This window comes from Bubalus bubalis, chromosome 22 (genome assembly GCF_019923935.1).
Source record: "Bubalus bubalis isolate 160015118507 breed Murrah chromosome 22, NDDB_SH_1, whole genome shotgun sequence".
Taxonomy (NCBI): Eukaryota; Metazoa; Chordata; class Mammalia; order Artiodactyla; family Bovidae; genus Bubalus; species Bubalus bubalis.
In genome coordinates, this window is record NC_059178.1 from 19,352,353 (window position 1) to 19,367,557 (window position 15,205).

Below are 15,205 nucleotides of genomic sequence, written 5' to 3' on the forward strand. Positions count from 1 at the left end.
GTGTAATTTCCTCTCCAAGTTGTTAAATCTGAATTGAATGCCTGTCAGTAGAAAGTCGAAAAAATGGACCAGGAAGAGGCTTTTGGTATTTAAAATAAATATGCTGTGGTAATTTTAAGCCTCATAAAATCTGTGTGTGTGTGTGTGTTTTAGAGAATCTAGCTCTTCAATCAGACTTATCTAAATAGGAAGTTTAGTTAGAGGGGAATTGTTGAATTATAATTCATATAAAAATAGTTTTATTCTTTTGGGTATATATTGGGGCTGTAGCTCTTAAGATTCTTTTCATGTTGTACTGTGAAAATGCAATGAAAACTGAAGATTGTTTCCCCTTTGTAAGTCTCTGTTCATCTGAGAGTTTAATGGAACAATCAAGGATGGCAGGAGCCCAAATTCAGTGATAATGATTCAAAATATGTGATGGTGCACTGTATGTAAAGCTGTCATCCTTTATTTCATGGAAAACTAGTGTAAATGTGGATGAGTTTACAAAAGATAGTAAGATGCTGCTTTAGACAGTAAACTTTAAAACATTAAAGACCATAAAGACGAAATGGAAGTTAATGTCAGCATCCATGTTGTTAGGATATGACCTCAGACAGTTTTAACAGGTTATCCTTGACCTGAGAGCACCAGCCTTGGGGTGGTGGACAGATGAGGCTGGCTTTTGAGGTCTTGTGCTCGATGGCGCTCACAAGGCTGCATTTGCAGATCTTTCAGGGTTGAGGAACAGCTGTATTCGTGTTTCAAATAAAGGTTTTGTTGTGTTTCTTCTTCAAAAGGCAAATCAGAGTCTGTCCTTTGACTCCCCCAGGCCAGACACAGCCTGAAACCCTTGTATTTTCCTTGCTATTTATGATGGGACCTGTGCTCAAGGAAGTAGTTCAGAAACTTTGACTAAGGGAACAGGTGGCATTGAAAAAGTCTTTAAATAGCCAGATAATGGAGAAACATGTTTTTTGGATAGAAAAATGTCCCTGGTTCCCTGAAAGAGGCTTGTGGGCATGGCATTCTGTGAGAGGTGGAGGATTACTGTGTGTCACTTACAAATATTTATATAAACATATATACACGTATCTATTGATCAGTGAGTATTATAAAGAGTACCAGCCTGATAAACCCCTAAACTCTACATACACCATATGTTCTCGTCCTCAAAGCAAGTGCAGTGATGAGGATGACTGTTCAGCACAACAGAAACGCGTTTCTTTACAGGGACAGCCACAGTCAAGGCACAAAGATCTATAGGGATTTTCCTTGAGTAGTTAGTTATCAAAATAATATTACATCTTGTGGTCTGTACAGTGTAATAAACCAGCAATAAAACAGCAACAGGAAGAACCTATTAAAGGAGGCGCTGCCACAGCAGTGGAGTCTGGGGGACCACAGTGGATGGGACTCATGTGAACTGGTGAACGTGGCCCCAGTGAGTGGGGGCTTTCTGCTGACACGTGGAAGGTCAAGGGGCTCCAGCATCAATGCTGAAGCTGGCCTCCCCTGGAGACGGAACTGAACCCCACTGCGGCTCAGGGTCTCCCCTGAGTCGGGGGCCCATTCGGCCAGAAAGGCAATCCCCGGTCAGGCCTGAGCTAGTGTGTCTCCCCATCTTCCAACTTCTCCACGAGTCAGGGGCCCCTACCCCTACACAGACCAGGGTTTGGGGAGGAGTGAGGGGACAGAGGTGGCTGGGGGCCCGGTGGTAAGGAGAGCCCCGCAGACAGCCCCAGGGCGGACGAACAGGACTCCTCGAGTTGTGCCTGGCGGGCCTGGGATGGGCGGGGCGGGGGCGGGGCAGCGGGGGGGCGGGGGGCTCACAGGAGCTCGTACTGCTTGAGGTGCATCCGCTGGATGATGTCCCTGCAGTCGTTGAAGACGCGGCGGATGTTCTCCGTGTCCACGGCGCACGTGAAGTGAGGGTAGCAGTAGTGCTTGCCGTCGCCAGTGGCCGTGCTGATGCGCTGTGGGGACATGGCCGTCAGCTCCGGGGTGGGGGGCGGGGATAGGGGGTGTCTGCCAGGGTTGAGCTCCCCAGAACCCACTTTCTATGCAAATTTGAAATCGGCTCAGAATACAAAGTTTCTTTTCAAAATGAGGACATTTAAACCTGAGTGGGTCTGCTTCTCTGTGACCCCTGAGCCGAGGGGGAGCAAACGACCCCCCGCCCCGTCCCTTTGGGAAAAGGTGACACGCGGATGGGTCGCTGTCTCGGGGTCGCCCCGGGGCCTGCGCCGTGACCGGCGCTGCTGACAAGCTGTGTGACCCTAGGTCGTAAGTCCACCTCTCGGAGGCTCCGGGCGCTCATCACTCCTCACTCCGGGGAGAGGAAAGGAGCCGTGGGAGGTTGAGCGCAGAGCCGAGCGGGCCGAGGTAGCGGGAAGGCAGAGGGCGGGGAAGTGCTCACCAGGAACAGGTCCCGGATGAAGAATTTCGCCCTCGTGACTTTGGGGTCTTCTCCTGCATCCGGTGTCGCTGTAGGAGATGAAAGGAGTTTTAAGAGCCGTGAAACGAATACAGCTCGATGGAGGGCATGAGAGGCGGAGTGCCTTCGGCCATGCAGCCGAAATCTTCCCTCCTCCTCCCAGGTCATTTTGATTTTAGCAGTGGTTGGCGTCTGCTGCTGGGAGACGACGTCCACTCACATCAGATGAAATGTCTCACTGACGGGGAGCCCCGCCCCCCGACCGCCTGCACCCCCGGGTCATCCTTAGGCTCATGCTGAGACCTTCCCATGAAACAAGCCGACCAGACAGGGTGAGGGGAGCAGGAGGCTGGTTCCCCGGAGAGGTCAGAGCAGGCCCCGCCTGTGAGGTGGACGGCGACCCCACCACACGGCGGGCAGCGTGGGGCCTTGGTGCTGCTGCCTGTGGGCAGCTGCTCCCCGGCCTAGGGAGCCCCCGCCAGGGTGGCTGAAGTTGGTGCAAGGACCTAGACAGGTTTCTTCTCTTCTAACTGAAGTCTCTGGGAAAGCCCCCTTCATTCTGCTTCATCCCGTTTGGGACTAAACCATGAGGAGTGGGGTTATTGTGCTCTAAGCAAACCCCTCCTTGCAGACTCTGGGGGCGGGATGGGGGGTGGCCTAGGAAACTCAAAACCCAGAAGCAGCCCCTGAAAGGGGGCGCGAATCCTTCAAGGTTTGCCGGATGGGACCTTCTAGGCTGCAGCAATGACGGCCTCCTGGGACGGTTGGTTGCCTGATGAAGTCACCGTGCTGTGGCCGGAGTCATCGCTGGGGACAGAGGCCTCGACATGGTGCCGGCAGCAGGTGGCTCAGGACAGAGGTCTGGCTAGGGCCGCTCAGACAGTGGCTCCCTCTCAGTCTGTGCTGGTCAGTGGGCAGGTCCACGTGGACCGACCCACACAAGCCCGGGAGGCACAGAGTCTCCGTCAACCCTCACCCATAACAAGCTGCCTTCCCTCTGCCTGCCCAGTGTGGACCAAGTCAGACTGAAATTTTCATACATGGGACCCTATGGACACTTGAATGCTCTAGTAGCTTAGAGGCAGCAGGGGTCAAGAAGACTGATCTAAATGAACTAAATTTCCCAGATTCATCAGAATTGGGAATTATAGTCACAGTGCTATTGAAAGAGCAATTCTTTCCCATAATTCTGAGATAACTTGTTTCATAATCTTACCGTCTTCAGGAACAGTATAATTTGCGTACTCTGGGAAATAGTCTTCAATTTTTGATTTCCCCGCTAGCACTTTTTCTGCCAGCATATCCTGTTTGTTCAGGAACAAGATGATGGAAATGGTGCGCAACCACCTGGAAGGAGAAGCAAGCACACAGATGCGGGTCCTCGGCAGGAGCAGGGTAAGGCAACCTGCCGCCCTCTGGACGCTGTGAGGGGCTTGGATTTCTTGACAGCCTGGCACCTCAGCCCCCACTCCATCTGGACGCTTGACACTCGCATGAGGATAAACTCTCCACCAGGATAACTCTGCTATACCAGGCTGTACGTTTACTGCCACCAAAACTAAACTTCATGTAGGGAATAAGTGCACTTGGATTTGTGGTGTAATTTACTAGTAAAGGGTTAGAAAAGCAGAAGTTAAAGCTCCAACAACAGAACAAAGAAGAGGGCATCTGGGGCTATCGGTCGAGGAGCTGGCATGTGGGGGGTCTGAGTGGGGACCCATCACTTGGCTGACAAGCTGAGGGAGGGGCTCAGGGGTCATCTGGTCATCAGTGGATGCTTCGAATGGTTGCTTTCTGAATGTTAAAACCCAAACAAAGCCAATTTTGAACCAGAAGGCAATGGCACCCCACTCCAGTACTCTTGCCTGGAAAATCCCATGGACGGAGGAGCCTGGTGGGCTGCAGTCCATGGGGCCGCTAAGAGTCGGACACGACTGAGTGACTTCACTTTGACTTTTCACTTTCATGCATTGGAGAAGGAAATGGCAACCCACTCCAGTGTTCTTGCCTGGAGAATCCCAGGGACTGGGGAGCCTGGTGGGCTGCCGTCTATGGGGTTGCACAGAGTCGGACAAGTAGCAGCAGCAATGTAGAGATATGGATTTTCCTGACCGAGTCCTATCAGTTCCAGCCCCAATGAAAGTCTCCACATTAGATGGGCTGGAAGGGACGCTGCTTATGGTTTGAGAAGATTTATCACGAGGAAAGATTCCCTTGGAAAACAAAGATGGCCGTGCTGAGCGCTATTAGCTCTAAACCCAGGGTGAGGTCGAGTTCACCACCTCTCACCTGTTGTTCCAGATGCTCTCGAAAAGGTCCAGTGACTCCCGCAGGCGGTTGGTGTTGTTGTCTTCCCGGATGACCATGTTGTAGCTGCTGCAAGCGGCCACATAGATGATAGCAGTGACGTCTGGGTGGGGAAGAGGGGCACCTGGGTGACTCACAGCAGTGATGCTCCGTGTCTCCAGGGAGAGCTCCCTCGGTGACGGCACTGGTGACCCCAACCCCCAAAGCAGCAGGGACAGTGTGACCCAGGATGCCAGACTCCCATGTCCAGGGGACCCTTGGTCAAGGCGCTTGATGATGAGCTAGTGGGAAGCAGCTAAGACACGGCAGTGGGAGTGGAGGTGGGTTCATTCCTATTTTCTTGAGAGAGCGGAGAACTCACCATTGAAGCACTGGATCCATTTTCTTCTCTCGTCCCTCTGGCCTCCAACATCAAACATGCTGGGGTAGAATGGGGTGGGGGGGTTAACCAGGGGTGGTGGATGCTCCTCCTTTGCTGCTTCCCCAGCCGAAGACTCTCCTTGCATGGTGACATTGTGGACTGGACCCATGGGGCCTCCCTGGTCTGGCCCAGCTGGGTGTCCACACCCAGTGTTTCTCTCCTGTGGGCCCTTGCCCTGCGGTCTGTCAGTGGCTCTCGGCTCTTGTCCCCCCAGGGCAGCCCCCTGCCTGCGTCCTCCTCCTCTGCACCTGCCCAGGCTGCCAGGCTGGCTCAGCCTCTCAGCCATGTGGAGCTCAGGTACCTTCCTCCCTGCACTGACCACCTGCACTCCAGGGTGTGCACGGGGGTGTGGCAGTGCCTGCCTGCCCAGGATCACCCACCGCCCAGACCCAGGGGTCCTGCCCACACACTTACTGGAAGTTGACTTTGTCCACTTGGAATCTGGTCTCGAAAATCCCTGAGGTCAGAACTCTGCACCTGAGGAGGTCCTGGGGGCGAGAGAGGGTAGCAGACCCAGTGACCCTGTCCTTAGGAGTCATCCTGGGGCAGAGAGGGAAGCAGACCCAGAGACCCTGTCCTTAGGAGGTGGCCCCGGGGCAGCCACAAGCCGTGAGTTTCTCTCCACCAGAAAAGAAAATGAAATTAAACACTTGACAAACATTCTCGGTCTCACTCCCCAGAGAAAGTCACAGTTATGTATTGGTCTGGTTTACAGTCTTGATGGCTCAGCTTTCTTTCCTTTAGGAATTTCTTCTAATCTCTCCTGAGTGTCCTCTACTGACACGGGTCCCTGACAGCCGCCTGGGGTCTGGGAAGCCGGGCCCATCCTGCCGGCTCTTGCTCTGGGTCAGATTCCCGTGGGTGCTGGCTGGTTTCAGACTGTCTTCTCCTAGTCGCTAACATAAAAGATGGTGTATTCCCAAGGGGATGAGAAGGCCTTACAGTTTCACAATCTGACACCTCTGCAGGCCAGTCAGGTTTCAGTGTTTCTTTGCTGGTGACTAAATCCATTAGGATGTCAATCAGCCACTGCAGATTCCAGAATTGGGGGGACAGTGGCCCCTCCGAACTGATGAGGAGTCTGAAGACAGAATCCAGGGGCAGGCTCAAGGCCCAGGTAATAGCTCCTGGGTCAGCCTCACAGAGGGATGGATTCTGGTGGGTGAGGATCCCAGACCTCTGGGAGGTGGGAGGCAGGGAGCAGAAACCCTCCAGTATCCCCAGGTTCAGGCTGTGGTCATGGCCCGACCCCACCTACCTGGTCGGTGGGCGTGTAGTCCACCAGGCTGACGCTGTCGATTCTCTCCAGGAAGCTAGAAAGCAAGCAAGACATGCTGGGAACACCTCCAGGCTGGGAGGTAGGTGCCCATGTTTGGGGGGGCCCCCTCGAGTCCAGGGGGACCAGGCAGCCATGGACCAACAGGTTCATGCTTTATTCCTCAACACGTGTCTCCCCAGCAGGTCAGTGTCCTCACGGTGCTGATGGGGTGCCAGACCCTTCCCTCCCTCCCCTCTTCCCTTGTGCAAGGCTGGGGTCCTTGCAAGGTTGAGCTGGTGGATGGCTGCTGTGTAGGCACATAGCAGGCCAGACCATCCCAGTAAGACCGGGGTTCAAAGGGAGTCGTGTGTGCACAGGCTGAGCCTGCCTGGAGGGTCAGACTGGTCCCCAAGGTCCGATGTTTCACTGGTGGAGGGGTGGAGAGAGGGCAGGACACGGCATGTGTGGGTCCTCCCACCCCCCACCCCCGTTCACGTCCAACTTCACGCCCACCCAGCCTTTTCTTCCTACATAGCACTTACCACCACCTGACAAGTTCTACACATACTTGTCTATTATCTGTCTCTCCCTCTGAATTCAGGACCCACCATTCTGTCCCGTTGGATGGGTTTCCCCAGCACCTGGCTTGGCCCCTGCGTGTCTGTGGGATGAGGCGAGCAGGTGCTGCAAGGCCCAACCTGGACCTGGGAGGACACGGGGGAACCTAGGGGATACAGGGGGACCCCGGAGGACGCAGAGCTGGTAACCAGTGAGCACGGGACCATGTTCCAGGTGGGAGGAGCAGTGTGTGTGAGGACCAGGAGGGGACTTGCCCAACATTCCTCGTGGATGGCTCGAGTCCACTGCTCTGATCTGGAGTAAAGCCACGGAGGCTTCCCCTCAGCCTGTGTGCTCAGGAGCTTCTGCACAGCGATGGGTGGGCGCCTCCCCATGGCCACAGCAGCCTCCCTGGCCAGCACTGCAGGCCCTGGAGCTGCTTTCTGGAGGAGGGTCTAGAAGGAGATGCCTGATAGCTCAGCCTGGTGTGAAAACCACAGTGGGATTCGGCCCAGTCCTCGCTGGCTTTGTGTCTGGTACATCAGAAGGCCCTCAAGGTCCACCCCGACCACCTCATGGGGAAGGAACAGGGCAAGAGCCTTGTGTCTGTGATGGAGGGGGAGAGGTGTCTGCACAGTGGTGGTGGGGCTCCGGACCCTGGGGGCTCTGGCAGGGGTGGGGGATGAGCTGCCTCCCTTCCCACTGCAGGGCTGTGATAACTTGAGGCGGTCCTCCTCTTAGCAGGGAAATCTAACATGAACATGTGACAGATGCTGATCCTCTCTGAAAGGGCTGGAAGGAACTGAAAATCAGACCAGGCAGGAAGTCCTTTAGCTCAGAGTTTAGGGGGCACTGCTTTCACACTGGATGCAGACAGAGAGGAGGGGATGAGTGAGTCTATTAGATGGCAGTGACTGGTACAAGTAGAAACAATGAAATGTGGTCAACAAAAAAGACATCAAGCATTCCTGAAAGATCAGAGACCACCATCCCAAGGAGGACGCTGTAGGAGTACCCTCCTGACCCAGACAAAGGAAAGCTGTCCCTTGTGTCCCCACCTCTGAGCCCGGGAGGGGTGTTAGGGTTCTTCCATGCATTCGGGCTAAGATGCTTCAGTTATGTCTGACTCTCTGCAACCCTATGGACTGTAGCCCGCCAAGCCCCTCTGTCCGTGGGATTCTTCAGGCAAGAATACCGGAGTGGGTTGTCACGCCCTTCTCCAGAAGATCTTGCGAACCCAGGGATTGAACCTGCAACTCATGTCTCCTGCATTGGCCGGAGGGCTCTTTACCACTTCCACTTGGTACTTAACCACCTGGGATCTGACAGGCATCAGTGAACATTTCCCAGGCATCTTCTGAACTGTCACTGATGCAGGATAGTTCTCTGAGTTCACATTTGTGCCACCGAAGCTGCAAATCCCCCCCGATGGCTGAAAGCCTAAGGAGTAAAAACTACAGCAGTCAGTTTCTGCAGGCTTTTTGCCTTAATCTTTGGTTCAACTGGTGTATTACCCACATGGTGTAGAAGGACTTCTTAAAATTGGGACTCCTAAAATAATATATAGGACAGGAATTTAAAGGAACTTTCCAAATTATGCAGTTTTGTGTGACAAAATTTTTTTTATGGTTTTTAAAAAAGATTTATTTCTGGCTGCATTGGGTCTTCATTGCTGCTTGCTGGCATTCTCTAGCTGGGGAGAGCAGGGGCTCCGGTTGTGGCACACAGGCTCCAGGTACACGGCATTGGCACACAGGCTCTAGGTACACGGCATTGGTAGTTTTGGCTCATGGGCTCAGGAGTTGCAGCACTTAGTTGCTCCTCAGTATGTGGGATCTTCCTGTACCAGGGAATGAACCTATTTCCCCTGCACTGGCAGGCGGATTTTTAACCACTGGACCACCAGGGAAGCCCATGATTAAATTCTAAAGGGTTGACTCCCTAAACACACCACTGTCTGTGATGGGGAAAAATTCACAAGATCTAAGGGTCCCACTTGTAGACGCTTCACTCCCACTAGACACAGAGCTGCAAGACAATAACAAGTTACCATTGTACAGTCACTCCCATCACAGTCACTTTAAGAAAAGCCGTTCAAGAGCAATTTACTGTGCTTGCTTTTAACTGCTTCCTACTACAGCTGAGGATAGTTGTGTTTGCAGAGTGTTTTTACTCTGGTCACTGGGATCACCTTCTGCTGGATCCTGGCACGAGACAGCCATTCACTGCTCTTTTCTCCTCTGTTGGCCGCCCCACCCCAGTATCTCAGAATCACAGAGTTCTTCTGGCTGGGGGGTGGGGGGTGGATTGTAAAAACATGAAACTATTCTGTTAAATGTCTTTGAACAACTGGATCCAAGGAAAAGTACCAAAGATATTTAAATAAAATGTATTTAAAATGATTTGTTTTGTGAAGAATGTAGCAGGTCAGAGCTCAGACAAACTGGGTAAAGCCTTTTCTCAGTGTGTTATCAAAATTCACTTCAAGATGCTTATTTACTTGATGGAAAAACACTGGAGGAAAGTGTTACCAGAAGTGACAGCAGCCTGCGGCAGGGCTGAGACCCAGGCCACATAAGTGGTCCTCGACCAGAGCTGGGGCTTGGGAGTTGCAGCCAAGTCACAGTTGGGGTGGACGAGTGACCCTTGTGCCCCCACCCAGGCTGTCCCTGCCCCTCACCTGCAGGGCGCACCTGCTGACTCACATCCTGCTCCTCCCCAGGGAGTGAAGCTCACAGTGAACCTGCCTCCACGCCCTCTGCGATCCGCCCCGGTTCTTCCCTGTTCCCAGTGGTGTCAAACCTTCCACCCCAGTCAAATCCACACGGAGATTTTCGGCTTTTCAGACCTTTATGTAATCTCCACTTTTTTTTTTTCCCCTTGGCAGCCTCAGATTGAACCCAATCTCTTCTAAGAAGCCAATTCTAGAGAACAGAATCGACAGCCCAGAAACAAACCCACAACATACAGACAACTAATTTATGACAAAGGAGCAAAGAACGTACACTGGAGAAAGGATGGTCTCTTTAAGAACGGGTGTTGGGGAAACTGGATGGCTCCACGGAAAAGAATCAAAGCAGACTGCTACCTCACACCCTACGTAGAAATCAAACTCAAAACAGATTAAAGACTTGAATGTAAGACCTGAAACCACAGAATTCCCAGAAGAAAGCATAGGCCATGTTCTCCAACACTGGTCTCAGTAATTTATCTTTCTGGATGTCTTCTCAGGCAAGGGGAAGCAAAGCAAAAATAAACAAAAGGGATTACATCAACCTAAAAAGATTTTGCACAACGAAGGAAACTACCAGCAAAACAAAAAGACGGCCTACCAGATGGGAGGAGGTGTCTGATAAGGGGTTAATAATCACAATATATAAAGAAGTCATAAAACTCAGTAGCTAAAAACAATCCAATTAGAAAATGACGCTGTCACTGGGGAGCTCTGGGCGGGGTCGGGAGCAAGAGAACCCAGGGGAGGTCTGAGTTCAAATGGACCCTCAGCCAGTTGCCCACCGAGCTGGGCACTAATCCAACGCCCAGGGATGGTAACCCAGACATACCTGTCCTGCTCCAGATGGAGCAGTTGGGGTGGACTAGTGACCCTTGCTAGTCCATCTGGCTGTAGGAAAACGAGTAACCCTTGCTAAGCATCTGGCTGTAGGAAAACGAACCTGGTAAACCAGGCAGGCTGGTCTCATTCCAACCAGTTGATTAAAAGAAGAAAGACAAGAGGCCTGCTCATCAGTGTGTTATGTCCACGGGCTTGAAGCTTGTTGCCAGCAGCACCTGAAGTCCTGAGCTCTGGATTCTGGCTGTGGAAACACCTCCAAGAGGGTGTTGTAGCTGTTGCAGGTGTCTTGCTCATGGTCAACAGGTTGAGGGGGTCTGGCTGACCCCTAGACTATGTTCAGTGAGTGGGATGGTCGGACTGGCACTTACTTTAGGGGGTGCTTTTCCAAATCAAACATGGCAGGGTGGGCATTTGACACCCCCACCTGAAGGGCACACCCACACTAAGACTCCTTTAGGGAGAAGCAGCTTTAGTAAGAAGGTCTCCAACAGCACACTTTTCATCTGAACTGAAATAAACTGAACAGCTCATAGAGTGAACTTAAAAGTTTATTCTAAATCCATTTGGAAACTGCATTTGAAGGCAGAAAAATACAAAGGAGAAATAAGAGGAGAAATTGTACTAGTGGTTGCACAGAAGAGGAACTACTTCCTTGGCTATGTTTGAGCTGGGCTCAGCCTAGGGCAGTTTCAATAAGGAGGAATCTGGCTGCCTTGAAGAAACTATTACAGTAAAGAAGTTAACGACCTGGGCTTCTAGAAATGGGCATGCAAACAGAAATTCAGGTGCTAAAACCGAGTCCAGAAAAATACTAATGCTTTCTGAACCAAATCAACCTCCAAATTATTTTTCCTTAAATAGCTTTGTAAACAGCATGTACACTCATGTGCAATAACATGCAGTTTAAAATGATTTATTTGACAAACTTCTGTGGTTCATATCCCAACATTTTATCAACTGCAAAAGTGAGGAAATAATTCGTGGGCCTGTTATGCTTTTGAAAATATGTATGTTTTATAAAAATGTACATTCATGTAGTTTGAAATGAACATATTTTAAGAAAGGCCAAGCATATATAAGCACTATTTAATCTCACAAAATATATTAATTTTGTTGGGAATATCTGCACTATAAAAGGGTCCTAAATGTACCAAAGGATCAACACCAAGCTATTTTTTAAGCTGTAATAATTTTTGCAGTCTGAGGAGGGTTAGGATGTGCTCACATACAGCTGCTTCTGTGCAACATGCAGATGGGAGGAGACACCTAAAGGGACAGGTTCTAGAGAGGGGATGTGGGGAGACGACTGGCAGGTGTTGCTCATAGAAGACTCTGGAACAACAACCAGTCAGACATAGTGACACTTAAAAACGAGGGTCAGTTCTCATCTGCACACACCTCTGCATTTTTTCCCCTGCTTAAACACACACATTCATACAGGAGGACATGTTATAGTGGTGAACATTTGGTTCTCAACCTTCCGAAGAGCTTGGAAGAGTCCTCTGAATTATTTCCTGAAATACTGGAATTGTCTCATGGAGAAATCTTCCAGTGAAGGGAAGGGGGAATTAAAAATATCCTTAACTATTTAACTTAGATTAATATGCTTGCTGAGGCAAAAGCAAGTCACTGCTCTCTTTGTTCAAGGATCAGAGAAAGTGGTGGCTACAGGCTCTACGTTTTCACTTTTACTTTGCACACCACCGTTCCAGAAAGACGGAAGGCAGCACAGCTGGGCTCTCGACTGAGAGGGTCGAGTCGGCACTTGTCCTTCCCACACTTCCAGACGCTGCACGAGAATGTCAGGGATTTGAAAGGCTAAACCAAAAATCCCAGCTTGTATCAGTATTTCCAAGGTTTTAAAGAGTTGTCGCTTTAAGACAAGATAATAAATGCGAATAACTAGAACCTAAAATTTTATTTCTAGTTTTGATTAAAATCTAAACAAAACTCACTCCCACACACAGTCCCAGGGCTTCTCAAACCCATCAACAGTTCTTTGGCAACATTAGAGAAATGTAACTGTCATGCTAATTGGTATACTTTAAAACAAATCTAATCAAAGTCTAATGAAATAGGAAAATAACCAGAAATGTGTGAGAGAAATTCACTTGGAAATAACCGTCACACATTAAGCCTTGTAAATCTTAAAACCATAAACAAATGATTTTCTCTTATGATATGTGGAAGTTACGTAGCATTTTCTTCCAGTTACAGAAAGGCAACTACCACAAGAAATTTATAGGCCGTAAAAAGTAAAAGAGTATTACACAAGAAGGTACTAAAGTAATTTCAGTGTAAGTTATGAGAACAGATTAATAGTCAGATGTAGACTGCATTTGACAGCAACAAAGGATACACAGAATGGCGCTGCCCATGAAATAAGTTGCTGAATGAACAGTAGAAAGCCCAGCAACAGACCTACGTAATCACCACCCAACTCCAGATATGATACTACACAAAAGTAACAAGAAAACTGTCAATTTTGATAATTCGGGCAGAAAACTGAATACACGGGAACTAGAGTTACATAGCAACCCACTCCAGTACTCTTGCCTGGAAAATCCCATGGATGGAGGAGCCTGGTAGGCTGCAATCCATGGGGTCGCGAAGAGTCAGACATGACTGAGCGACTTCACTTTCACTTTTTACTTTCAGGCATTGGAGAAGGAAATGGCAACCCACTCCAGTGTTCTTGCCTGGACAATCCCAGGGACAGGGGAGCCTGGTGGGCTGCAGTCTATGGGGTTGCACAGAGTCGGTCGCGACTGAAGCGACTTTGCAGAGTTTTGACTAAATTTTTGAGAAAGATTCATATAAGTCAAATTAACTAGATACACTTAATCACAAGCCATACAGAACTTTCAAATCCAGTTAAGAGTTAAGAGAAGGCCTGGGAATTCTTCGTGTGTCTGGACAGCACTGTAAACCCGAAGGGAGAAGCATCTTGAGTAAGAGCAGTTCAGCATTCTGGCCGATTCCGAGGTTCTAGTGTAGAGTATCCGTCTTCGGAACGTCGCTTGCGGCTGGCTCGCCTCTGAGCGGTCCAGCGGTCACACCTGGTCCCGCAGGCGGGCCAACCTCTGGGACAGCTCGTCCTGCTCGGCCGAGGCTACGCTCGTCCCCACGGAGCCGGTCTGGCCCTGCGGCAGCTCCATGTTGAGGTCGAGGCCGGCCTCGTCTGCCATTTCCTGCAGCAGCATGTCCACCTGGCCCTGGGGAGTGGTCAGCGTCGTCGTGCTGCTCATCGTGTCCTCCATCTGCTGCGTCTGAACGTCCAGCGTCTCGAACTGGTGCTCGAACTTGTCCATCAGGGCGGAGATCTTCTCGAGGTTCATGGTCTTCAACGTCGCGTCCATCGACTTAACCACTCCGGCCATCGACTTGGTCACCTTGCCCATCGTCACGGCCGTCTGGACCCTGGCGGCCACCGCGTCCACCCGTGCGCTCATCCTCAAGAAATTCACTGCTTGGTTCTTCTGGCGAATCGCGTTCTCGGCGTGAATCCTCGCAACTTCCATATTGCCCTTCTGAATGGCCTTTTTAATCTTGGCCTTTTCGGCCTTTTCCTCCTTGTCGCATTTTTTGGCACTCCTGCCCAGTTCTTTGGCCGCGAACTTTAAGTTGAACAGGTGTTTCTCCATGTTGGACATGTTCGGACTGCTTCCGAGGGTCGGCGGCCACGGTCGAGGAGGAGGCCGGAGGAAGCAGAAAAACAGAGGCCGTTCCCCGCCGCCGCTCCTTTGTTTTGGTCTCACTTCCTGTTTCTGCCGTCCTGGGCGCAGGCGGTGACGTCATCCCTCGGCGCCAGGGCGGGGCCCGCGGCGTAGCGGGTGGGGCCAGGAGACGCACGGCGCGGCTCAAGGGACGCACGGCGCCAGGGGCGGGGCTTCCGGACATGGCCCGCTGAGACCAGGATACTTTCGGGCAGGTTCCTCCACTCGGAGGACTGGGGCCTCGCTGACTAGGGGACTCGCCGTCTGTACCTAGTTCTCGCCAGTTGTTAAAGCACTGAAGCATTAGTAAATCCACAGAAGTGCGTGTATGCACACTTTCTTACGCACGGACAGGCTGGGGGCCGGAGGTGTCCAGTTAAAGACTGAAAACCAGGAAGCTTTCCCGAGGTCAGCAGACTTCTCCACCTGCTCCTGCAACTTCCACCTTCTCAGGGGAAAGTGGACCGTTAATAATTAAAAGTACAAAACACACAAAATTGTGTCTCTGACCTGCACCTCATTCTTTAGGGACAATCTGGCTGCAGCCTGAGACATCCTTTTACTGCAGTGGATGAAAATACCTTCCAGTCCATGGACCACCTCATCTATGCCATGGCTGAAGGTCAGCTAGTAGGTGAATTGCTAATAACGACCATCCAGAAATCTTTCTGAAGTTTAGTAATAAAAGACCCATCTTTTGCCGACATGATTCTATTTGATATTTTATAAATATCCAAGGAACTTCACTCACATTTAACTTTGACAGGCAAAACTGTCATTTTACATGATGCAGGCAGATGATGGTGAAGTGCTGGGACCCACACCCATTGGCATATATCAAAACTGTCACCCTTCAGAAGTGCAGGCTTGGAGGTGGCTGCAGCCAGTGCTGCGGCTTTTTTCTTTTAGGAAGAGTCCTTTGGTACAGCAATGACAACATAAAAAGGCCCAA

General features: G+C 50.8%; 2 protein-coding genes across 3 annotated transcripts in view; both read right to left on the reverse strand.

Moving 5' to 3' along the window:
• Positions 1-1,241: 1,241 nt before the first annotated feature.
• GNAL (G protein subunit alpha L) overlaps positions 1,242-15,205 on the reverse strand; it is a 70,506-nt gene continuing 56,542 nt past the window's right edge. For both annotated transcript variants that reach the window (XM_006043021.4, XM_006043022.4), the window contains 7 exons: positions 6,406-6,460; positions 5,562-5,635; positions 5,088-5,146; positions 4,709-4,829; positions 3,636-3,766; positions 2,402-2,469; positions 1,242-1,958 (listed from right to left, as the gene is read on the reverse strand). In XM_006043021.4, coding sequence (XP_006043083.1) covers positions 1,812-1,958; positions 2,402-2,469; positions 3,636-3,766; positions 4,709-4,829; positions 5,088-5,146; positions 5,562-5,635; positions 6,406-6,460 — 655 coding nt within the window. In that variant the 3' untranslated portion in view covers positions 1,242-1,811. The remainder of the gene's footprint in view (positions 1,959-2,401; positions 2,470-3,635; positions 3,767-4,708; positions 4,830-5,087; positions 5,147-5,561; positions 5,636-6,405; positions 6,461-15,205) is intronic.
• CHMP1B (charged multivesicular body protein 1B) lies at positions 13,199-14,310 on the reverse strand. Its single transcript, XM_006043020.4, has one exon. It carries the CDS (start codon positions 14,188-14,190, stop codon positions 13,591-13,593), a length of 600 nt encoding a protein of 199 aa, XP_006043082.1. The 5' UTR covers positions 14,191-14,310; the 3' UTR covers positions 13,199-13,590.